At 40.9% G+C, this 25,207-nt stretch overlaps 1 protein-coding gene and 1 non-coding gene across 6 annotated transcripts in view; both read right to left on the reverse strand.

Annotated features, from left to right (window-relative positions):
* Positions 1-7,850, reverse strand: part of TMPO (thymopoietin) — a 28,869-nt gene extending 21,019 nt beyond the window's left edge. Inside the window, exons 1-2 of one of the 5 annotated variants that reach the window (XM_058568604.1) lie at positions 6,929-7,827; positions 77-203 (exon numbers count right to left, since the gene is read on the reverse strand). In XM_058568604.1, coding sequence (XP_058424587.1) covers positions 77-203; positions 6,929-7,201 — 400 coding nt within the window. In that variant the 5' untranslated portion in view covers positions 7,202-7,827. Of the gene's footprint in view, positions 1-76; positions 204-6,928 lie in introns of all 5 variants that reach the window. The other 4 variants (XM_058568602.1, XM_058568603.1, XM_058568601.1 and 1 more) reach the window with 4 other exon arrangements.
* Positions 7,851-15,189: 7,339 nt separating this feature from the next.
* Positions 15,190-15,261, reverse strand: TRNAW-CCA (transfer RNA tryptophan (anticodon CCA)). Its single transcript has one exon. It is a non-coding gene; the product is annotated as a tRNA-Trp (tRNA).
* Between the last annotated feature and the right edge of the window lie 9,946 nt (positions 15,262-25,207).

Genomic DNA, 25,207 nt, shown 5'->3' on the forward strand with positions numbered 1-25,207 from the left:
CAAACTCTAACTGCTAGACAGAGAGGAAAACAATTTGGGGTTCACAGAAAAGATATCTGAAATTTTATCAGCTTACCCACAATAGGACCAGGATTCACTCCATATCTCACAAGCTGCTCCAGAAGATCTTCATTAGTTAGCTCTGTTACATCTAGATCATCTTTATCTTCTAGTCTGGGTCTATCAGTTTTCTTTGTGGCTTTCTGTAAACAAAGTCCAGTTATTTTGACATGAATTAAAAAATGTTCATTTACTATATAAATAACACTGTATACAATAAACATGCAAATTCACTTGCAAGTTGATTTATAGTTATACTAGGCCTTAGCAATTTCATTAACTTCAAAGCAACTCATTACTTGAAGATATTTTCTAAGTTCAATTATAATTATACAAACCTAACACCCAAGCAAATAACTCAAATTTTAAAGACTACTGTTAAAATAGTCAATTTTGGCTAACTATCTAAAGAGGAGGTAATGGCATCAAAAATTCAAAAGAACAAATACAGTGGGTTTAAACATTTCCATCCAGATAATCACAAATACAATTTACTACTGGCTTCTTCTGATAATTCTTAAAAAGTTTAAATTAATATAGTAAAGTTTAAGACTTTACCTTAAAGGTTTATACTTAGTTATGCATAAAAATGATTTCCTTTAAACAAGCCTATCAGAATTTAAGAAGCCCAAATGAATATCCTTATCGTAAAATTGTGACTTTAGTAGCCAGTTTTTGACACCTGAAGGAAGTCAGACAGACTTTCTGGCTACATATCACCTCTGACACAGCTTGGTCGCCACACTTAGGTTTATATGACCATTTCACTACGAACAGCTGCAAGAACATGGAACAAGCTTTGAGAGAAATTTCAACGGAATTTTTTAAAACAATTTAAGCAAAGGCAGTATTTACTGGAAAAACTATATAAACCTGCAAGGTTAAACAGGAGAAGGGAGCAAAAATATGGGTACCTTTTAGGGTTGTGGCAAATAGCCTTACAAATGCCTCAGTAATCCCAGAAAGCATCAGAGTACTGAACATAAATGGCTGTTAAATAATGGCCACAAATATCAAAATCAATGTAGGCCCAAATTACTATTTAAGGTAGAAGAGTCAATATTGCATCCTAGAAATATTTTATGCAAAACGGCAAAAATCATCAAGTTGTATGAACTGCTTACTTTCCAATGATGCTGAAGGAGGAAAAAACAGGCTTTATTTGGCCATGTATTAGAATTTCTGTTTTTTAACCAAATAAAAATTTGACATACTTCATATAAATATTATGAGAAATTATTCTTTAAACATAGTTGCTAATAAGAACAATGATGTCAATGCAAGAGAAACCTTTAATTAAAAAATGGCTGTGAAAAGTTAGTGAGGGTACTTTCAGAAGGCTTTAATACACATATTACACTTATCTAGCATCATCAGGCTCAAACCTTGAAGCAACCCACACTTTGACGTCAAAATAGTAGTGTAGAGTCTAAGAATATTATACTACATCAGAGCCTTGAGTTCTTTATAGAAAAGAGGGTTTTTAATCAAACAGATCTAATCCCATGTTAGTGACCTACTTGAATTTTCCAAACAGTGTGTGGACGGATTGGGAAGAAAAACTCCATTGTATAACATAAATACTTTAAATAAGAGAAAATCAATCAGTTATAGATTACTTATAGATAATCCCTCCCACTGTAAGAATGTTCAAATTCTACTATCAACAAAACATCCAGGAATTTCAACTCCTTGCAACAGCCTGAGGTTTTCAGGAAATCTCTTTCTTTGGCACTCAACACATTCTGCCTATTTTTTATTAGTTATCTGTATACATGCATTATCTTCTCCAGATGGTGAACTCGTTGAACAGTAGTCCCCAAGTCTGCTTTGTTATCAAAATCTCAAAACTTTTGGAAAAGTTAGCCCTATTTTAAAAAGTCTTACTCCATTCTAAGTACTAATATTGGGCCCGAGAATATGTATTTTAATGTGTATTTCAGGGGATTTTGGATGCAGCATTTAAGATGGTAGCTGCAAGCAGGGAGCACCGTCACACTCATATTTGCATCCCAAGCATCTAAAATTTAAAACAAGAAGGCCTGACACAGGAATGGACACCTGATAAATGTTTCGTTGAACGAATGAATGAAAGTGCCATCTGGGGAGGGAAAAATAAGTCACTTATTTTTAAAAACCCATTTTTTAATTAAGAAATAACAAAGGCTTATCAAACTGAAGCAGGAAACCAACTCTCATATTTTAAAACATAATGAAAAACCACAGTTGTACAAAGAAATCTTAAGTAAGAGGCCAATAAACTGGCATAAGTTAAGTTAAATAGAGCAGGGGTTCGTAATAGGCTACCTGATTTTTATTTTTAATTTGTAGAGAGAAAAGTTCCAGGAAAGTAATGTCATTTATGAAATATCACCTTTAATAAGAATAAAAATTGGGAGACAGGTAGCGTGGTATACATAATTATCAAGCGAGCAGTTTCAATCGGGAAGAAGGAACCATTAGTTGTACTGATTTCTGCCTCCAGAGAGCTTTGTTCCTTTAAGTGAATCATGTAATCTCTTAGTTTCATTCAGTCAAAAATACCGAGTACCTACTATGTGCCAGGCACTGTTTTCTAGTTTCTTCCCTACTACCCCATGATCTCTAATGTCTTTTTCAACTTTAAAATCCAATAGTTCTGATATCACCCATGAGCTACTCTTATTTTTTTAATCTCTACCATTACTAGCAAAGATGCTAAAGTTTAACAATAATAATGATAATTATAAAATAGATTCTATTGAGCACTCATTATGTACCAAGTTGTGCTCTAAGTGCCTTATATGTATTAACTTACTGAATCCTAAAAATTCCATGAGATAGATACTAACATCCCCACTTTACAAGAGAGGAAATCGAAGTTCAAAGTTGCACAGCTAACTCAGGCAATCTGCATACTATGCTATATAGTAACACTTGAACAGACTCTAAGTACACATCACTTGCACAAACCTACCTCATCCAATTCTGAAAAATATATGATGGTAACATTGTGTCGCTCTGGCATTAAACAAAGACAAAAAAAATCAGAAATCACATGCTGTAATAGGTCCCAATTGCTGAGCACTGGACACCTTCACAAATGCACCCTCATGTAACCTTCAATCTAATTAAGTAGCTATCAGATTATTCCTATTTTCCAGATGAAAACTGAGCATCTGACACGCAATGTTCACTATTCGAGGTCATCTGAATAAGTAGCAGAACTGGAATTTGAATCTGTAACTCCCTGATTCAGAAGTCTGTACACTTAACACCTGACAGTAGAGTATGGTGGCCAATTTATGATTTAATTAACATTTACCATTGCTAACATGCTTTTTACTGTTCTGTTCCATGTCTTTAAATATTTCCTGTTAAGAATTCATAATCCACCAGATCAGACCATTAAAGAATGCCATGCTCCACTCGATTCCAAACAGATACACTGCTTTGCACCTTGAAACGAAAAAGGCGGATCACCAACTCTGAAAATGTTTATTTTTGTGTCGACAACATAGATAATTTCAACACCTAAAATTACTGGTATTAACAAGATGCATAAAATAAAAAGCCTACAAATAAGAAAACTAAAAACCGAAACCAAATTTTGAACATGCAGATATTTGTCCTATTATACCAAGTGACTAAGAGACCATGGTGGTGGCTGATATGAAACAATTTCTCCTTTAATTAAAAATATTCCTGAGGCCGGCCCCATGGCATAGCGGTTAAGCGCACGTGCTGGGCTGCTGGCAGCAAGGGTTCGGATCCCGGGCGCGCACTGACGCATCGCTTGTCAGGCCATGCTGTGGCGGCATCCCATATAAAGTGGAGGAAGATAGCCACAGATGTTAGCCCAGGGCCAGTCTTTCTCAGCAAAAAGAGGATTGGCACGGATGTTAGCTCAGGGCTGATCTTCCTCACAAAATAAAGAAAGAAAGAAAGAATAAATAAATAATAAAAATATTCCTCATAAATCTATGTTTAAATAGAAGGTATATGCTATGCCTTTGGCCAAATCAACATTAATGTTTGTTTTATTTTTTTTGTGAGGAAGATCAGCCCTCAGCTAACATCCATGCCAAGCCTCTTTTTTTTTTTTTTTTTTTAGCTGAGGAAGACCAGCCTTGAGCTAACATCTATTGCCAGTCCTCCTCCTTTTTTTTCCCTTTTTCTCCCCAAAGCCCCAATAGATAGTTGTATGTCATAGTTGCACATCCTTCTAGTTGCTGTGTGTGGGACCCGGCCTCAGCATGGCTGGACAAATGGTGCGTCAGTCCGCGCCCGGGATCCAAACCTGGGCCGCTAGCAGCCGAGCGCGCGCACTTAACCACTAAGCCACGGGGCCGGCCTCATGATTTTGTTTTAAAACATTAAAAATTCACCACTTAAAAAATCTGCCCTAACTGCAACTCTCAAACATAATTGAGCTTTCTCCTAGATTACAAATATTCTTTAATAAATGTGACCGTATCATTATGTATGGTGCTAACAATGACTAGAACATAAAATATCGTATATGCAAAAGGAATATGCTATGGAGAAGAATTTTATATACCAATTATTATAAAATTCCCTAAGGTTCTTTTCCTATAAATTCAAGGTATTTTTCCTATGCCTGATAAGTCTAGCAGACTCCTAAGTTAAATTATAACTCACTTTTAATGTCTTTAAAAAAGAAAATGATGCTACTGACCAACTACCATTATTAACGTTTTCAACTTGTTGACTCCATTGAGCCTAGCCAAGAGTACACATTTTTTTTTTCCCCCAAAGCCCCAGCAGATAGTTGTATGTCATAGCTGCACATGAGAGTACACATTTTTGAGTTTTAAATATTCACGGTAGAGAAGACTTAAATCTATGGCTATGAGATAGTTTTTCTTTATATGGGTCACAACACTGAGATATAAAGGGCTCAGCATGACACTAGATATAGCAGGTTCTCTTAAAATGTTAATCCATTTCACCCAGAGCTGACTTGCACGTTGCTGACCGACGTGGATAACACTGGAGGTTGTTGAGATAAGTACAATCAATTATCACACCAAAAAAAATCCAAGCAATTAATTATAGTGGTGGCTGGAGTCTGCAGAAATCGATCTTCAGTAGTCAAGAGCACACGGTAGGAACTCAAAAAATTGAGCTACTTGAACTGAAATTAAAAATTTTTACATTCAATTCTTCTTACACTCCAAAGAACACAAGGTAGACTGGGACATATGCTCTTTTAAAAAGTTGCTGAAGGAAAAACATTAAAACCGAGATGGTTGTTTGTCGAAAATGAATCATCATCAAAATAAATAAGATCAAATAATCTTATTATAAATATACAACCAAATACTCACATGGCTCTAAAATAATACACTTTCACAGACGACCAATATAGGGTTCCACAGAAGACCAGTTTTTAAAAAAAGTGTCCTGATTTAAATGGAAAATATTTCATTTTCAACCAAATCTTTACTAAAGTAGTTAGAATATTACTTCGTTTTTCAGAGGGGTTGGGGGAAAACAGATAAGGGATATGCTTTACTTCAAAAGTAAATTTCTGTTTATTCTGGAGAAGTAAAGAGGCTTTCTTCAAATCCACAAACACCAGACATCAGAAACAATAAGGTGGAGCTGGTCTTTTATTTATTGAACAAATATTTATTTGGAACCACTTATGTGCCGGGCACTGACTTAAGACCCAAGATTTCAGTTTTTCTAAGGCCCAGGCTAAGATTTTCAATTAAATTTACATGTATCTATTACACCTTCCTTCAATTTCCACCTGGGTAGTCCAGAACACACATCAAATAGATTCTTAAAAACTAAAGTTAAACAATGTAACTTTGAAAGGAGCAGTACTTGTTTGTTATACTAGTCATCAGTAGCAACAACTCGACTCAACATGGGATGTTTTACACAACATTGTACGTTACACCAATCACTACTTTCAACTATTCAATTATGATTTGACGTCTGGTAACTAAGATTCATACCAACAAAAATAGCATATAAAACCCCACAAAACAAAAAACAAACTATTCCAATCTGAGATTTATCTAGGTTTACATATTCCACATTGCAATACTGATATAGCAGAATGTCATGACATTTCTGATTCCTAAGGCTTTCCTTTTCTCATGCGAAATTTACCAAAAAGGAAAAAATAAATCCCCAAACCCCAATCCTAACTAGAATTTTCAAATATTTGAGCGTCTACGATAACCGCTTAAAGATGTATTTTTAAATGCTCGTTTTAATTTAGAGTAACGCTGCCCCGCCAAAAGATGACCTGTTGTTAGAAAAGAGTAACACGAACAAGAAAAACATAAACGGTTCAAAAAGCCCTCCATATGCAAAAACATAAAAAGGCGGGAATTTATTTCAAATTTTGGTTAGAAATTAGTATGTCACAAATTGCCCTCCAGGGAGCGCTCTGAGACTCGGTTACTAGTCATTTCAGTTCATAAAGCGGGAAAACGCTCGAACGGAACCTAATGCAGTTTCGGGCCGACCCTCCCTGGGGCTTTCGAAAAGGGCACTGAAGTCCCGGTCTAAACACCCACTCCTGGCGGCCGGGGGGTCCGGGGACACCACCGGGCTATCCGCGCGCGCCCATCACCCGCGCGCAACACAAGAGCAAAGGCCACCTTCACACGTCCAGCCACACGACAGAGACGCCAGCCCCGCGGCCCCGACTCCGGGACCCGCCTCTCCAGACCCTCCCCTTCCAGAGCCTGCAAGCCCGCGGCCAAGGAGCCCACTCGAGCGGCCGCAGACCCAGACGCCGGCCCGCTGGTGGCGCGCGGGGACAGCCCCGCCGCCGAGGAGGCCAGCCCGAGGGGGCGCCAACCGCCCAACGCCCGCCTTTGTGGCCCCAGCCGGGCGTCCTTACCCTGCCGACGGCGGCACGGCTGCGGCCTGCGGCCCCGGAGCCGAGGACCGGGGTGGGCTCGCGTTCCTCGTCGCTGGAGAAGTCCGGGGGCCCCTTGCTGTTGGCGCCGGCGGCGAGCGGCGGCCGGTTGCGCGCCGTGAGGTGCTGCAGGTAGAGCTGCACGTACACGTCTTTGCGCTGCTCCCCGGCCGGGAGCGTCACATTGTTGGCGACCAACTCACTCTTCAACTTCTCTTTCGTCAGGACCGAGGGGTCTTCCAGGAACTCCGGCATCTCGGCGGCGAATCCCCTTCCCCGCAGCCCTCACACCCTCCGCTCACGCCGGCGCGCTCGCTCCTTGCCCGCGGGAGGGGGGACGCCGCCGCCTCCGAACCTCACGGCTCCCGCCCGGGAGGAGCGCCGCGGAGCAAAGCAAACACTCGCGCACACAAAGCAAAGCAACAGGCGCACACAAAGGCCCCGCAGCAGAAGTACGAAGCAAGTGCCACCAAGCCAGGAGCCCGCAGCAACCCCAGCCCACACACTACAGGCAAGGGGCGAGCAGCCTGCTTCGCCCACGCCCCAAGAACGCGCGCCGCCATTGGCCCGCGGCGGCAGGAAGCGCGGCGCTGATTGGCGGGACGCCTCGCGCGGGTTCCATTAGCCGCGGCGCGGTGCGAGGGGTTGTAGAAACGCAGTTTAAAAGCCGCTCGGGCGGGATCCCGGGTGTCCGGCCTGTTTCTGTTTCTCTTTTCGCCAGTCTTCCCCTTACACGCTGATATGGGAGGAGTCGTACTGCTTTTGTGCGCGGTTTTCTCTCCCTCCCCCTGCTTGAGAAGAAGCTTTCCTCTCCGGGTTCGGTCGCCCACGAAGGGGCCGAGTTGCACGGCGGCTGCGAGGACCCGGGGACTGGGCCTTTCTCAGTCCCGGGACGTTGATCCCCCGAAGAATAGCCGCAGCCTCGCCTTCCCCAAACGCTATCCCTGAAGGGAAAGAAAAGAAGCGAGGCGTGTTTGTAGGCGCTTATCTTCCTTGATTTGATTGACTTGTGGGGAGGGAAGGGGCGAGCAGGCGGTTAAATCCCCGTGTCCGCTTGCAAGTGCTTCTTTGTTCCCGAAATCCGGGAAAAGCCAGACCTCGAGTACTGGACGGCTGAAACTGCCCTTAATTTGGGACAAAATTGTATTGTCAAATATGCCGTTTGCTTCTTAGCCTAAAGGTTGGGGCATTTCTGAATTATTTCATTTGAACAGTTAGTTGGGGCTCCACTGCATATTTATTTAGAGCCGTCTCTGGGTTAGATCCCTTCGCCCGTATTTTACCATAACTTCATCTAACCTGATGTTTAATAATACAACAAGGCGAAATGAAACGTTTAGGAATGCCTTAATGGGCAACTTAAGATAACTGAGATAGATGCATACTAGATTTTAATCACTAGGAAGCCTAGTGACCTAAAATTAGGCCGGGAGCCCTAATCAAACCAGTATTATTACTGATCCAAATTAAAACCTGGTAGAGTCTCAGAAATTTGCCACAATTAAAATATCTCCCTGAAAACAAATACCACTGATGACGAATATTTGTATTTCTTACGAATTTATATATGTTTCAAGATGCTTTCTTCCAGGAAAGGAAAGAAACTGACCTTGGATTTAGGCTGTCTTAATCGTTTCCCCAGATTCTAACCTCAAATCTATGCTTCATAAGCTGCTTAAAATTTTTTTCTTAAATGCTTATCTGATCTCTGCATGGTTGTTTAAATTCAAGTAAAGTTAAACGCCTTCACTAAAAATGTTTCCTATAAGTTAAGCCATTTTATTTTGTTCAAATTGAGGAGACTTTTCTTCTAATGATGGATTATTTTCCTACAGGCAGCTTCATATTATTAATTCTTTTCTAAAAACCTCAGTATTTACATATATTTAAGCAATAGTATTTAGCTCAGTAATTCAAATTAAAAATTGTATTTTAATTAGCAAGTTGTTTTGTAGATTTTTAGGATGCCTTGTTAAAGTTACCTAATTCCCCTGCCCCCTCCCCAACAGCTTCTCTGGGCACATTGGCAAGTATTTTTATCTTCAGAGGGTGAACTGATTTGACAGGCAAAGGACCATGATTTTGTAGTGACAGGTAACCCCACAAATGTAATTAATGCATGTGGGATGTCCCAGTCTGCAATGTGCCTGTCACAGTTCAGTTATTTCTTCCAGGATAGTCTCAAATTATAATGGGCAGAGCCACAAAGTCCCAAGCGTAATCTCTGCAAGGCCACAGTTGATGGGTTTATTCTACCCTATTTGAATTAGCCAGTTATCCTGTTAAATCATTACCTTGCTAGTTGAAGAGTTTGGCTCTGGCCTGACTGTACTAATAGTTAAGAGGTAGGTTTTGCTGCTCTGAAAAGGGTACGTTACCTGGGCTAGATTTAGATTTGATCTGACTAGGGTGGAGTACATAAGGGGTCTCCAGGCTCTGACAGCTGCCCTATGGTCTGAGGATACCTGGGCAGCGAGGTCTCTGAAGCAGATCCTCAGAAGAGGAGGCATCACTAACACTTGAAGATAATAGTCTTCTACCTAAATTTGATGTGAATAGAGTACAATGCTGGAGTCACAGAGCCACCTGAGAGAGCGACCTGTGAGGATGCTGCACTGAAACTGTGCTTTTTTCATAGGGCCTTTGCACCAGAAATTTTCCAGGCAGTTTAATCTCCAGAGACAATAATTCATCCTACTTCTTACCACAAGCCAGAAAAAAAAAATCATTGAATCTGAAAGTTCTTTTAAGTAGACATAGTACTTTGCTCTACAGGCCAACATTAAAGATAATATAATTCACAAAGAACTGCATTCTAGATGCCTGAAATGAATGTTCCCTGAGCAAAAACATCATTTTCACCCCCTTTCATTAATTCTCTCTGCTTTTCTATCTGTGGACACTGTTAACAGGAGGCTACTTGCAGATTCTACATTTCTCAGGAGACATAGTTGATGTCATGAACTATCAGAAAGTGCGATTGCCTTTTTCCATCACCCACAAAGTCATGAGTTATCAAATTCAGACTTCCTATCATCCTGGATGCATCCAGGTGTATGCCAGCACTGCTATTTTTAGTAACGAAGATAATTTTTGCTTCTAACTGCTGTAGAGCTCTGAAATGGTTATTTTTTCTCATACTCTGTGTACCTTAAGGCTGACAGATTTGGCTGCAGAGTTTGGGTGGCCTCTGTTCCTGATTACTTCTTCCAAACTGTTTCTCCTTTTCTCTCCTTCAAAAACATCTGAAGTTCATATCATCTGGCTAAATCACCCTCTACCATCTTTACTGCCATCAGTAAAGACAGCCACTGTCCCTCAGAAATTATAGACTTGCTCCTTGCTCTGAGTTTTCCTCATCATCCCTCTTGTCTACATTCTGTCTGAATTCAACACAGATGACCCATGCAACACCCACACTTGGCCTTTTACATCTTTGACCTCTTCACGTCCAACAAACTGTTCCTCTATTCCATCTCATCCATCCACTCTAGTGGTAAGATTCTGAAACTTGTCATTGATAACTGTTTTATCTTCTAAATCTCAATTTCAAGCACCCCAATTATCAATCACTAGCCTTTTTGCCTCAGCTCTTTTATTGTACTCGCACTGACCTAATTGAGACCCCCCCAAATCCATTACCCAAACACTTTAAAAAATCTATTATCCTGCTTCTGCCATCATATAATCATTTCCAACTCACTTGACTTAGATGCTCTGATTAACCCTTGTAATCGCTCTTTTGCAAACATTTTCAACTCTCTTACCCCAATGTCTGTCTCTTTCTTGCTTGGAAGAACCTCAACCTTGCTTGGACCGAACCCGACTGGAACAGACTTCCCCATTGCTTGCACTCAAGTAGCAAAGATTGCTGGAGAAAAATCATACAGCAGGCTGACTGGTTTTAATTCATGACCTCAGACCTCACAGGAGCACTCAACACTGGCTGGCAAAGCTCTTCATTCTCTGGATTAATCATTCATACCTTCACTTCTCTCCTCAAATCTCTCACATCCCTTTCTACCACCTCTTCCTACTTTCAGCTGGTGACCCTGCCTGATACTTAAAAAAACAGAAACCATCTGCAGGGATTGCCTCAACTTCAGACAGTCAAGCTACACTTATTTTCTCTGGCATCTTGTGTCAGTGGAAGAGGTGTCCTTCTATCAGAGTGAATTCCACCACTTGTGCTCTGGATCTCATCCTTCTCTCCTCAAGGACTTGATTCTTTCAGTCATCTCCTGTGAAATTCCTGAATTAAAAAAAGCAATGACTTGGTGTTTTATTTTGTGTTACATTCATCCAAAATAAAAATTTTTGTACCTTTTATGTTGAAACAGGTATTAGGTTTTAAAAAAAATCTTTAAAATGTTACAGCATTGATACCTAAAACCTTGGGAAACAGCGGGAAGATATTTCTATGTGAAGCCACAGCTTAAAAAAAAAAAACTGATGCAATTGCTTTTTCAGAAAACTCTTCCAAAACTTTTTTTTTTCTAAATCACTTAGATAACAGCCTCCATTTCCTTTCTTGAAGTTCTTAATGTTATTAATGTACAGCTGACTTTTTTGTTTTTCATTATCCTGTTTTGCATAGGGCTTGGTTGTGAATTTAAAGGTGTCACCTCCAACAGAGCAGATGACGAAATACTATATGGTCATAAAAATTATGTTCTTGACACTTATTTAAGAATATGAGAGAATGTTCACAATATAGCATTAAGTAAAAAACATGTAGAAAAATTGAGAACTATATTAGAGTAAGATCTCAGTTCTACAAAGAACGGAAGTGTGTATGGATATGCGTATCTTTAAAAATATATACAAAGAGAGCCAGCCCGGGTGGCCTAGTGGTTAAGTTCAGTGTGCTCTGTTTTGGCGGCCAGGGCCCAGTTCTAGGCATGGACCTACACTGCTCTGTTAGTGGCCATGCTGTGCTGGCGGCCCACATACTAAAAAATAGAGGAAGATTAGCACAGGTGTTAGCTCAGGGTGAATCCTCCTCAGAAGAAAAAAAAAATACACACACACACACACACACACACACACACACACACAGACTAAATGAATATAGACCAAAATGTTTGTAGTAGTTTCCTGCAGGTGGTGGGGCACAGGTGATTTTTATTTTCTTCCTTATGGTTTTCTATATTTCCTAAGATTTCTACAATGAATACATATGATTTTATAACCATAGCTACTTTTCTCTTTGAATTAGTGTAAGAAATTGGGAAATCACTTGGTTTATCAGAATTCTGAGTCTGTCTTTCAGTTTTGCATTGCCAAAGGCTCCATTTTATCAGTTCATCCAGAGTATATCAGTCTTAGGTAACTGATTAAAAACAACCTCAAAAGAGAAAGCTAGCTTATTAAACAGCTGAAATAAATGCTCAGAGCATTCTATACTAATGGATAAATCCACTTGGAACAATAAATGATAGACTGGAAAATTTTTAGTGAAATAGAACAAAATCACAGAGCTATTATGTATCAGGATTTAGGAATTCAAATATGGATCTGTCTATTCCAGAGCCTCTTTCCTCACATCATTCCTGTATAATGATTGCAGACGTTTAAGTTAAAATGAAGTGTTGGATTTTAGGTCATTTCAAAGTTATAGCAAGTCAGCAAATGGGCCATTCTAAGAAACTACAGATGTCCAGTCTTGGGAAAGAAGCTAGAACCTGTGAAGTGACAGTTTTAGAGCTATAGCAGTATTAATAATGACATGTATATATACTGCTTTACAACTTAGAAAAGATTTTTATGTATTTTATCTTATTTGATTCTCTAAACAACCCTGTGAGGTAAGTGGGACCTCCAGTATGGCCTTATTCTATAGGCCCATGGTTCTGACTTTAGCTTGCATCAGAATAACCTGGAGGGCCTCGTTAAAAGTCAGGTTGCTAGGCCCCACCCTCAGAGTTTTGAGAGTCTGTAGGTCTAGGGTGGGGCCTGAAAATTCGTATTTCTAACTTGTTCCCAGGATGCTGGTCCAGAAACAACAGCTCTAGGCCATTTTTCACATTCTTTGTAAAGCTAGAGTTGACCCTGTCACATTCTTAAATAATAGCTCTGTATTGCCTTCAGAATAAAATCTTGAGTTAGAATGGCACACAAGGTCCTGCGTGATCAGACTCCTGTTTACCTCTACAGCTATGTCGCTCTTCCCCTCCAGCCATAGTGAACTAGTAGTTCTCCAAAGAAGCTATACTGTATTCGTTTGCAGGGCTGCCATAACAAAATAATTAACGAGGTAATACAACCTGCTCTGTCTACCTCACAAGAGTATGATTTTGTATAAATGAGATAACATGCTTGGGTCAAGCTAAGATCACATAAGTATTGTTACAGATACATACTTTATATGCAAAAGTTACCCGGAGGAAGAAAGAACATTACTTCTGTTATGGGCAGAATTGTGGCCCCCAAATTCATATGTTGAAGCTCTAACCCCCAGTACCTCAAAAGGTGAGTGTATTTGGAGATGAGGACTTTTAAGAAGTGATTAAGTTAAAATAAGGCCATTAAGAGTGGGCCCTAATCCAATCTGACTGGCGTCTTTATAAGAGGAAAGCTGGACATACAGAATGATCAGGGATGTGCAAGTACAGAGGAAAGACTGTGTGGACACAGTGAGATGGTCATCTGTAAGCCACAGACAGGTCTCAGAAGAAACCAACCCTGCTGTCACCTTGATCTTCGACTTCCAGCCTCCAAAATTCTGAGAAAATAAATTTCTGTTGTTTAAGCCACCCAGTCTGTGGTATTATGCTATGGTGGCCCTAGCAAACTAATATAAACCTCTACTTTTAAGTTGAAGAAATCAGATCCCAGGGATATTAAGTGACAGAGCTTGACTCAAAAGGCATTCAAATATGTCCATTGGATAAATAAATGCCTTAAAGTCACATAGGAAACTTTTCATTATATTTCCAGATCCTCCTGTATGAGGCCTTCTTGAACTACCCAAGGCAGAGTTAATGTTCCTATTTTAGCACCCCACACCACTCTGTTCATGCTACTTTCATGGCACTTATCCCAACATTATGGTATTTTGTTACTTAACAATCTGTCTCCTGTTGCTCAAAAAAGCCTATTTTTATTCAGTGTATCCTTTTCCTCAGTGCTTATTAGCACAGTATCAGGCTCATCATAGTTGGTGGTCCATAAAAACAGTCGAAGTGAATGATCTAATCTCAGTCTAACCAAATAGAGGGAAGAACAAACTACATGAAGTGAAAATACAACATATACTGCTATAATAGGTTGAATCGTAATAAATGAATATTTGATATTTTCAAAACGTTGAGCAGAAAAACTCAGGGACTTTCATGGAACATATCCAATAAAAATCTAAAAATACTAATTTCTCATAGTCTTGCTATTGATTTTTTGCACAAAAAATGTTTGACACATGCCTTTAAGGCACTGTTCAGTACTAAGAGTCCTGGAGCTTACAAAGGTGAATGAGTAAGCTTTGCTTTCTGCTATTAAAGAGATTAATAGTTGAAAGTGGTATCTGACTTGTTAACACACGCATGAATTGGTGAAAATATAAAAAGTGTATTGGTGTATCACTTAAGTCCAACGGCTTCTAGCACGTTCTTTCAACAGTTTGCTTCCACTTTTACTATAAAACATCTAGTAACGAGGGGAATCTGGAGTCATTCACCTGGTTTGGAGTCTTGGGTGACCCTTGGCAGGTCACTATTTCTCTGTGTGCCAGTTTCTATTTCTCTGTGTGCCAGTTTCATCTGTAAAGGTGAGATATTAATTACACGTTGTAAGGTTGTTTACAGTGCCTGTCACACGGGCTACAACAGGTAAACTACTATAATATTCAAAGTTAGAAATTGTGCTCTATAGTACTTGCTTTCAAAAAGGTGAACGGGTCTAAAACTGATTTTGGAAAAACAGCTTGTACAGTGTATTGTACACGTCCCGTGAAGGACCATCGTGGACTGATATGCCCACTAATGCACAACAGTAACAGTCCTCATTTCTACACATTATGCACGTTAAACGACAGAAAACTCACTTTACAAGGCCTAACGGTACAAAAAAAGTAAGCCAGAAGGCTCTACGACATACAGTGAGCCTTGTCTTTTTGCAGACTAACGATTACTAAGATAACATTTGATCGAGTAAGATTTAATCCTAAAATTAAACACATTTTTCAAAAAATGGCGGGAATACACCTAGGTTTATAGAAGCCGGTGGTTTAAGAAATAAAAGAGGCATGACCCCGACGTGATTCGAACACGCAGCCTTCTGATCTGGAGTCAGACGCGCTACCGTTGCGCCACGAGGTCCTGCTGGGCTCTGGCTCGCGCAGTGTCTTAGGACTGCGGTAAAATGGCGTCTCTTCCGGGCTCGCCGTACCTTTCTTCCATTCTCTCCCTGCCCCTCCACTCAGTACAGTTTGGAGCCGGAAACTGATTGCTTTAGCGCCCAAATTTTCCTGACACCTAGCCCTCTACCTAACTCGGCACGGAACCAGCGGGGGCGGGAAAATGACGTTTCCCGTTTGCTCGGGTCCCCCGCGTCTACGGAAATCGGTCCTTCCTCTTCTTCAGCGAGCGATTTCCGTCCTTACCCGCCCCTTAGGGGCGGAGACTCCACCCTCTCTCTCCCCTCCCCCGACGGGTTCCGCGCGGTGAGTTCGTGACCTCCAGCTGGAATTTGGCGGGGCGTCACTGCGCACGCGCAGGCCTTTGCCAGCCAGCGGCTGGAAGCAGGGATGAGATCTTTCGAAACGTTGTCATCCTTCCTCCCTTCTTGTCCTATCAACGATATAAAGCATTTTACTCTTGGGGTAGGCTTTTATTTCACGGTGAGCATTAAGCTTAAAAGTCACCATTTTGAAGAGAGGTACTTAGAAAAGATGTCAGCATAGTTGAAGTACACAGAAAGGTGGCTAATTAAAAATTAGCAAGTCTCCCCGTCGGGGAATTGAACCCCGGTCTCCCGCGTGACAGGCGGGGATACTAACCACTATACTAACGAGGAGTCGTTGTCGGGTGTTCTCCTAAGTAGTTCTTCAAGGTGAGAAAAGAGGCCCTCCCCCGGTTTCCTCTCCCTTCCGCCCGCCCCGCGGAGGCGTGAAACTGGGACACCTAGACCGCTCGCTGCTCCTCTCGTTATCCTGCTTGGGCGCCCTGCACCCTTCGTCGGTGAAGAGAGTCAATAGTATAGGAAAAAACTGCACTTCCTGTTTTAGTGGAAGTTTTAGAAATGTTGAAAATAGTTTCCTGGGGCTCCTTATACTTTCCAGATGATTTAGATTTCTGGCGGGAGGTTTTTAATTTGTTTTAATAGTGACCAAAAGTATGTGAGTTGAAGCCGAGCTTTACCTTCACAAATTTATATATTCATTCTGAAGCCGAAGTTCAAGGATATCATATGGTTGCCAGATGTCTGGGGCAGTCAGGGTTGTCCCACAGTCCCGTGCCTCTTCAAACAATTTGTAAGCTTTCGTGACACAAAACTCGGCTCATGCATTTGACCAGCTGCAGCCCAATGAAATTTTATTAGCTGCTTTTTCCTGTATTTCGGTTTCTTTCCTGAGGCGTCTACAATTTACTTGAAAATGACATAGAAACATGTAAATGGTTAAATAATAATACATACATTTAAATAATTCAAAACAAGGATGTGCCATTGATTAAGCATAGGGTTAGGAAAGTACACTAACAGAATAATTTGTATCATGCTGAGCCTTTCCATAAACAGGATCAAACCTGTTCCCAGAGGGACCAGGAGGGCCTCACATATAAACTTTTGACATTATTTCTAAATAAGAGAATTCATAGAGTAACAAATTGACATGATTGAAAGTTTTCATTATAGAACTTAAACTTATGTGTCAAAGGAATCCATTCCTTGTAGTTTACTATGAATTAATATATTTTTATAGATCGTTAAGTTCCATAATATTTTCCATCTGATGAAAGGGATTATTTGTTTAATGCAGACATTAAATGGCAACTTCTGAGGTCTGTTTGGCATTTTTTTTCACTCTTAAAAACAGCAAAAGCCTCAATAAAACTCAGTGTCCTGGAGCCGCCTTCTACTTCTGACCCTCCAATAACTTGTGTGAGGTCCAAAGGGCACTGTGATAACTATGGTGATGTCCTTTTCCCGGTAAGATTGAAGGGACTTGCCCCAGGTCTCTCAACTGGCAAAGCTGTAAGGCAGTGGGAACCCAGGTTTGAACTGCCTGTTTGCCCCCATGTTCCACACTGTGGGAGAAGAGGCTTACTCTTTGTCCCTTCAGAAGAGACACCATCCTCTCCACCTAAGCTCTGGTACAGCTGTGCCAGTGTTCATCCATGTGTTGTTACTGCTCTTTTTTTTTTTTGCCTCCCTAGGGAAATGAAGAAGCAACCTGAGTCAGCAGAGATCCTGGAGGAGGGAACTCAGCACCTGCTGTCCATCTTCCTAAAATGGAAAGGAAGAGAGGGTAACTAACCTGAACAGGGTAAGGGAGCTCAGAGATTCCTCACTGTCAGCACTGGGAGAAAGTAAAGGTTAAAATCTAACTGGCGGTACAGAGGGCACAGAACTCTCTTTGGAGTTAAATAGCATCATGGCAATCGATGTTATTGAAAGTTTCAACTCTTGCTCTACCTAAATAGCTGTTTGTATAGCTTACCACAGCTTGCAAAACCATTCACATTCATTTCTTCTTCTCAACAGCCCCGTGAGGTCAATAGGGCATATGTTGTATCCCTATTTTACAGGTGGATAAAGAGAATTTTGTGCAGAGTCATACAGGTAGGAAGTGGTGGGAGGCCAGGAATCACCCAAAGCTTGACTGCAAATCTTGTCCAGTGTTCACCCTGCTGCACAGTTCCATATACATGTATATTAACAATTAATATGTGTTATGGAGAGAAAAACTTGATCACTAGTATCAACATATGTGTCGTGCTTGTTCCTGTACCTATCAATATTTACTCTAATCTCTAATTACTTAGCAGGCACTGTAGTTATTCATTCACTGTTGAACCTACAATATGCCAGACATTGTTTTAGATGCATGGGGAGGTTTTAATGGACAAATCTTGTTCTTGTGGTACTTGTATCCTAGCAGAAGGAAGATAGACAATAAACAGTGAATATAATAAGTAAGTGTGTTAGATGGTGACAAGAGTGGAAATAGAAAAGACAGCATGGTAAAGGAGTTTGGAGAGTGGTAAATTAAGTAGAATGGTCAGAGGGCCTCGTTTTAAGAAGGTAACATTTGAACAGACTTGAAAGAAGTAAGGAATATAGTCATATAGTTATTTGGGAGGCATGTGGGGCCTTAGAGGTCATTGTAAAGACTTTGCATTTTATTTTGAGGGGAAATGGGGAGCTAGTATAGGATTTTGAACAGAGAAGTGGCATGGTCTGATTTATGTTTTAAGAGGTTTTTGGCTACTGGGGTGAGAGTAGAACTGTAGGGCGCCAAGAGCAGAAGCAGGGAGACCAGTGAGGTCTATTGCCATAATCCATGTGGGAGATGATGGTGGTTCAGGCTAGAGTGGGAGTGGTGGAGAATGTGAGAGGTGCTGGTATATTTTGAAGGTAGAGCCAATAAAATTTCCTAATAGAGTGAATGTGACGTGTGAGAGTAAAAGAGGAATCAAAGATGCTTCCAAAATTTTTGCCTGAGCAACTGGAAGGATAGAGTGGCCATCAACTGAAGTGGAGAAGAATGCACAACTTCAGAGGGCACCATCCATAATGATAGTCCACGTGAAGGGCACACTGGGGATGAGGCAGGGGACCATTCACATAGATGTCCTGTGGATGGCATTCCTTGGAATTGTGCAACATGGCGGCTCTGCCTGTGGAGCAGGATTTGGAAGGATAATAAGCATTTTGGTTTTGGATGTGTTAAGGTTGAGACACTGAGTAGGCAGTTGCATATAATGGTTGGGTACTCATTGTATAGGCCAAGCACACTGCTGGGTGCTGGAGATACCGTGATGAACAAAGGCAGACCCTGACCTCAAGGAGCTTTCATTTTAGTTGGGGAGACACATATCACTAATCAAAGAATAACGACAACAAAAAAGTAAAATTACAACTGAGACAGTTACTAAGAAGACGATGTGGAGGGAAGAGCTTTCTTGGTATATGGAACTGGATGTGCAAAGGTTATAGGAACTGAGGGAATGTGGTGAGTAGAGGGGTTGAAAGAAGGCTGAAGTGGCTAGGGAGAGTGAGGAGGATCATGGGAGAGACGAGGCTGAAAGGCTAATGGGAGCAGGATGATGCAGGCTCTCTCAGGCTGTGTTAAGACCTTTGTTTTGGCCTCTTATTCATTACTCTTTTTCTTTCTTCCCTTCTTTCCTTGCTTCCTTGCTTCCTTCCTCCCTCCCTCCCTACCTTGCTTAGTGACGTATAATTTACATACAGTAAAATTCACTCTTTTTTCGGTGTACCATTCTATGAATTTTGACCATAATCAAGTTATAGACTATTTCCATCACCCCATCACAAAATTCCCTTATGCCCCTTTGCAATCAGTCCCCTCCCTCCAGCCCCAGGCACCACTGCTCTGATTTCCATTTTCAGAATGTCATATTAATGGAACCATATAGTTTGTAGCCTTTTGCATATGGCTTCTTTCCTTTAGCTTAATGCTTTTGAGAGTCATCCACGTTGTTGTATGTATCCATTGTTGTTTTGTAAATTGCTGATTAGTGTTCTATTGTATGAATGTTTGTTTATTCACTCACATTGATGGACATTTGGGTTGTTTCCAGTTTTTGACTATCATAAATACAGCTGTTATAAACATTAGTGTACAGGTTTTTGTGTGATGTATATGTTCATTTCTCTTGGGTCAATACTTAGGAGTGGGGCTGCTGAGTCTTAGGGTAAGTGTATGTTTACTGTTATAAGAAACTGTCAAACTGTTTTCCTAACTGGCTATAACGTTTTGCATTCCTGCCAAAGAAAATATGAGAGTGCTCCTTGTTCCACATCTTTGCTATCACTTGGTATTGTAAGTATTTTTTATTTGAGCCATTCTAATAGGCGTGTAGTGGGATCTGACTGTGGTTTTAATATGCCTTTCCCTAATGATTAATGATGTTGAGCATATTTTCATGGATTTATTTAAGCCTCCAAGTCTTTTGCCCATTTTTTTTTTTATAATTTTATTTATTTATTTTTCCCCCAAAGCCCCAGTAGATAGTTGTATGTCATAGTTGCACATCCTTCTAGTTGCTGTATGTGGTACACGGCCTCAGCATGGCCAGAGAAGCAGTGCGTCGGTGCGCGCCCGGGGTCTGAACCCGGGCCGCCAGCAGCAGAGCCCGCGCACTTAACCGCTAAGCCACGGGGCTGGCCCTTTTGCCCATTCTTTAATTGGGTTGTTTTCTTATTATTGAGTTTTGAAAGTTCTTTACACATTCTGATTATCAGTCTTTTTATCAGATGTGTGTTTTGTAATACATATCTGATATATATCTTGGGATATATCAACACATACATAATATATATCAACACCTATATAATATATCTTGGGGGATATATTTTCTCCCGAGCTTTGTCTTATCTTTTCACTCTCTTAACGAACTTTTATTTTTATCAGAGCATGTATGACCTGGTTTCTTTTGTTTCTTCCCTTTTTTCTCTATTATTCTCACTTCCTCAACCCAACCTCTGAACATATGTAAACAAGAACTGGGGCCAGCTCCCTACCCAATCTTCCTTCTTCCCTTTCCTCCTGCCCCATAATTAAAGAAGAGCCTAAATTGCTCCTGGGTAGTTTGGATTCTATAATCATTCATTCACAGAAACATTATTCACAGCTATGCAAAATTTCTTGTGCAAATATGGGAACTAACTCTCCATAAATGTTAAAATTCAAAGGTGAATGTTTATGATTTGGGCCTGGAAGAAAGAGCTAGATGGGTACCTGTTTAGTTATTAACGGAAAAAAGTATTCTATTGAGAATACTTGTACTTTACTCTCTCTCGGCCTAATGTATTTAAACAATAACCCAAAGTTAAAACTGAGATGCAGAAGTCTATCCCCCTCCAGTTCAATCAACACTTCAGTCTTTTCTTTTCTTTCTCATTAAAAAGTAAACTTTATTGATTTATTCTTTGTCCCAGGCATGAAGCTAGGCAATGGGGACAAAGATATGAGTAAGATTCACTTCCTGCCCTCGAGGAACTCCGATTTCTTGGAGGAGCTGGACTCTTTAACAATAGTTCTAATACAGTTTGTTAAGTGCTATGGTGGAGGCATATCCATGCTTGTTGAGAGCTACTACGTGTAGGCTCTGTTTTAAGTGCTTTACGTGTGTTAACTATTTGATCCTTATTACAATCCTATGAGTTTGGTACAATAATTCTCCGCCTTTACAGATGAGGAAACTGAGGCATAAGAAGGTTCAGGTCACACAAGTAGAAAGTGATGGAAGTATGTGCAAAACACGATGGGCTTACAGAGAAGGAAGGACAAACTCTGCCGGGGGTGGTCGAAGAAAACCAGCTTTTCAGCTGGGCCTTCAAAGGATGATGAAGAACTTGGAAAGAGAAGGGGAAAAGGTTTTCCAGCACTTCTGGAATGGGGAAGCACTAATGCAAAGGCTCAGAGCTTGGGAAAGAGTATGTGGTGATTTTGGAAAAAGCAAGGAGAGGGGCTGCTGCTTGGGGGAGAGGGTTGCGGAGGCGAGAATGTCTTCCCTGTTTATTAGAACACACAGTTGAGGATAGTTAAAAATCACAGACGTTGAGGAGCTGGCAGGAACCTTACAGATCTTTTGACCTGTTCAGTTCTGCAAATAAGGAAACTGAGGCCCAGAGAGCTCTGGTGATTTCCCTCAGTTCTCAGGGCTGAGAGCATCACCACTCTTCCCTTTATTTGTTGCAGTAAAGCAAGGGAATCTGCCAGCTCAGTGACGAGGTGACCATTGGTGACTTCCAGGGCATCAGATCCTGGCATCACCTTCCCTGTGGCTCCTGCCCCTGGGCTGGTCTCAGCTTCCTGCCCTTTGAGGAAACCGCCTGCTGGCATTGGCTCCAAGCCTCAAGGTCAGTGACCTCCCTGTTCCCGACTTTTTTCCTGTCTTGCTGACCGCCTGCTGGCCTGCCCGGGTTAGTAGCAGTACTCATTGACCTGTCTGGCCTTAAGGCAAGCATTGGTCCCACTGGGAGGACCACTTGGTCCTGGTGACCCACGCTCTCCCCTCACCCTTTGGGGTCAGTCCTCAGGCTCCTGGGAAGGACAAATTCATTCCGCTTATTCGGGGTGGGGTGAAATAATTTCTACTTCCTTTCTTTAGTCTTTACCTGTTTTGTCTTCCAAATGCAAAGCAACAGAAAAATTTCTGCTTCAAATGCATGACCCGGGTCTGCATTCACATTGCTGCTATCTTAGGAAAAACCTGCCTGTAGCACTTTTGAAATTTCTTCTATGGTGATTCACTCATGTGATTAGCAAGGTTATGTTAGAATTTATTGATAAAAATGAAGTTGATGATACTATAAATGGAAGAAAACCAGCACAAAATAGCGTGCAGAGTCCTATTTTTCCATGCATATATAAATATTGAAAAAAGTCTGGAAATACATGAAGATATTAAAAATAGTTATATCTGGGTTAGAGTAGATTGATGATCTCTGTTCTTTCTGCTTTTTATTTTCTAAATTTTCTAATATGTGCATATATCATTCTTGAACTTGGAAAAACAAACAATAAAAAAATTTTTTTTTTTTAAGTTACTAGTATCAGGCAAAGCAAATAGCTCAAATGCACACCCGTGATAGTCTTCCCTGGACCTACGGTGACCAATCTATTCGAGTCTGATTTTCCTTGTTAGTCGAAGATTTCATTATTTTGCAGGTGAAGTTGTTTATTTCTAGTTCTTTATGGCGCGGAGGTGGGGGGGGGATTAGGGAGCAAACTTCAACTCCAGTAAAACAGGGCGTGCAGCCTTTTTGCCTTGTCCCTTTGTCTGCCGGCGCCTGTGTGCCGAGTCTTTTGTTGTTCTCCGCACGGACTTTGATTCGAGATTTAAAGAAAAACAAGTGCCGGCCCTCCGCGCGCCCTCTGGTGTCCCAGTGAGGTATAGCCAGACATAACCCACAAAGCTCACAGCCATTTTCACACAGCGCTGTCCCCGCATGGTGATACCTGGAGACGAGAATGTCTGGAATTTTAGAGGAAGGAATCACACACCAATAATCTTGGCAGGTCTAGTCTTTGAAACTATAGAGGTGTGGATACTGCTTTTTTAAAAAAAATTTAAAATCAGCATCTGGGTTTGCATTAAAATCAGCATATTAAAAAAATAATAATTAGGTCAGTTCTCAAAGCATTTGGTACAGGTGTCTGCGTTCTAAAACTAAGAAGGTCAAATTTTTTTCTATAATTACAACATAAATCAATATTTTGGGTTAACTGCAGATAAATTAGGTGAAAGGAGTCTGGATACCCAGGCTTTAGCTTGGCTGACAATGATTTCTGCCACTTGGAGCTTTATCAATATAATGTGAGTTGATACTGAAGGTCCTTTATGTCTAGAATTTACTTTGTATTGCATTTTTCATCAAATTATGTGTTTTTTAAAATTACATTTCTAATTAAAAAAACACAATCTAGACAAAGAATATATATATATTTTTTAATGTTTAGGGGTTGATAGGATCTCGGGCATTACAGTTGTATTTGAATAGGTGTTGGGAAGGCCGAAGTTTACCTCTACCCTCTTAGGGTCTCCTGCTGGGCCTGAGGGTTAAATTGACATAAGACAGATTAACAGGAGAAAAGTACACAGAGTTTTATGTCTACATGAGAGCCCCCATTGGAAGATGAAGACCCAAAGAAGTGGCAAAACCTACATGCTTTTTTATACTAGGTTGACCAAAGGGAGGCAACTGGGGAAAAGTAACCGAAATGTGTGGGGAGGCTAATGAAAGATGAGTTATTTTAACAAGGTCTGTTTGTACGGGTTTCTCTGGGCCTTGATGGCCCGTCTCTGGGGATAAGAATGTTTCTTTCCTCCTGGTATAGGCAGGACACCTTTCACATGGGAGTTTTGTCTCCTGCTGTCAGGAAGAAAAAGGGGAGGTCAGAGCTCTCTTCTCGCACCTGCTGTTTTTCAGGTGCCTTTTGCTCAAAATAATCCCTATGCCGAAGTGGCATGTTTTGGGGGCGTATTCTGCCACCCTATACAGGTGAGGCATGCACATGGTATGAAATTAAACAAGTACCACAGGGCATACAGAGGAAAGTCCTTCTCCCGTCTTTGACCCATAGCTACAATTCTCCCGTGATATCAGGATAGGCACAGCAACTCAACAAGGTCATTCAGAGCTCTGGGTTCTTTCTTCTCTTTCCTCTGGGAAAGAGCAAATTGACTTTTCTTTTCATGATTATCACTTCATGGTTACAAGCTAGCTGCTGCAGCTGCAGGCATCGTGGCCACTTTCAAGGTTGGAGCATAAGGGAAGAGGCAGCTCCTGCAAACTCTCCTTTTGAATTTGTCCCTTTAACAGGAACAAAGCCTTCCCAGAAGCACTGTGGCCATTGTTCCCCTGTTTAGCCACTGTTGGGTCACAAGGAGGCTGGGAAAGTAACTACCTGGCAAGAGGGAATGGGTCGTGATTACAATATCGGTTTTCAGTTTTCTAGTGTTCTCTGCTCTTTTTAAAAACTGAAATCTGGTTAGTATTTTTCCTTCATTTAACAATAATATTTTAATCAGTTTTATGTCTGGAGATATGCCCAGAAAATTATATACTGCATTAAAATTTCAAATCAAAGGTGCACATGATTTGAAAGCATTCTGACCACATCCTTTCTCTATTGTAAATCCGTCCAAGGCATCTTATTGTTGATTTAATTCCAATTTTCTTCATTATTAAAGAGGTTGAGTATCTTTTCATATTTATCTGTCATTTGTACTTTCTCCAGGGCTAGTTTGGGTCCTAATTTTCTTCCAGAGTGAACTGTAAGGCTCCTGATGGGGTCATTTTAGAATGGAAGGGCACGGTTTAGAACAGCAACTGAGACTATGGTGATATCATCATTATCTCAGGATGACTAGGGGTGGCTATATTCTCCATTTTGCCTGTTGTCCTGGTGTATTTTATTAATAGCACGCCATTCAGTCTCAAAAGTGTCTCGCTTTGGATGAAAAATTATATGGTCATCTATTATTTGAAATATACATCAAAACATCACAGCTGCCATTTTGCTCAAGTCTCAATCAGTAGGCGCAGAATTATCACGAAGGCTGGGGTTTG

This window comes from Diceros bicornis, chromosome 25 (assembly GCF_020826845.1).
Source record: "Diceros bicornis minor isolate mBicDic1 chromosome 25, mDicBic1.mat.cur, whole genome shotgun sequence".
Lineage (NCBI taxonomy): Eukaryota > Metazoa > Chordata > Mammalia > Perissodactyla > Rhinocerotidae > Diceros > Diceros bicornis.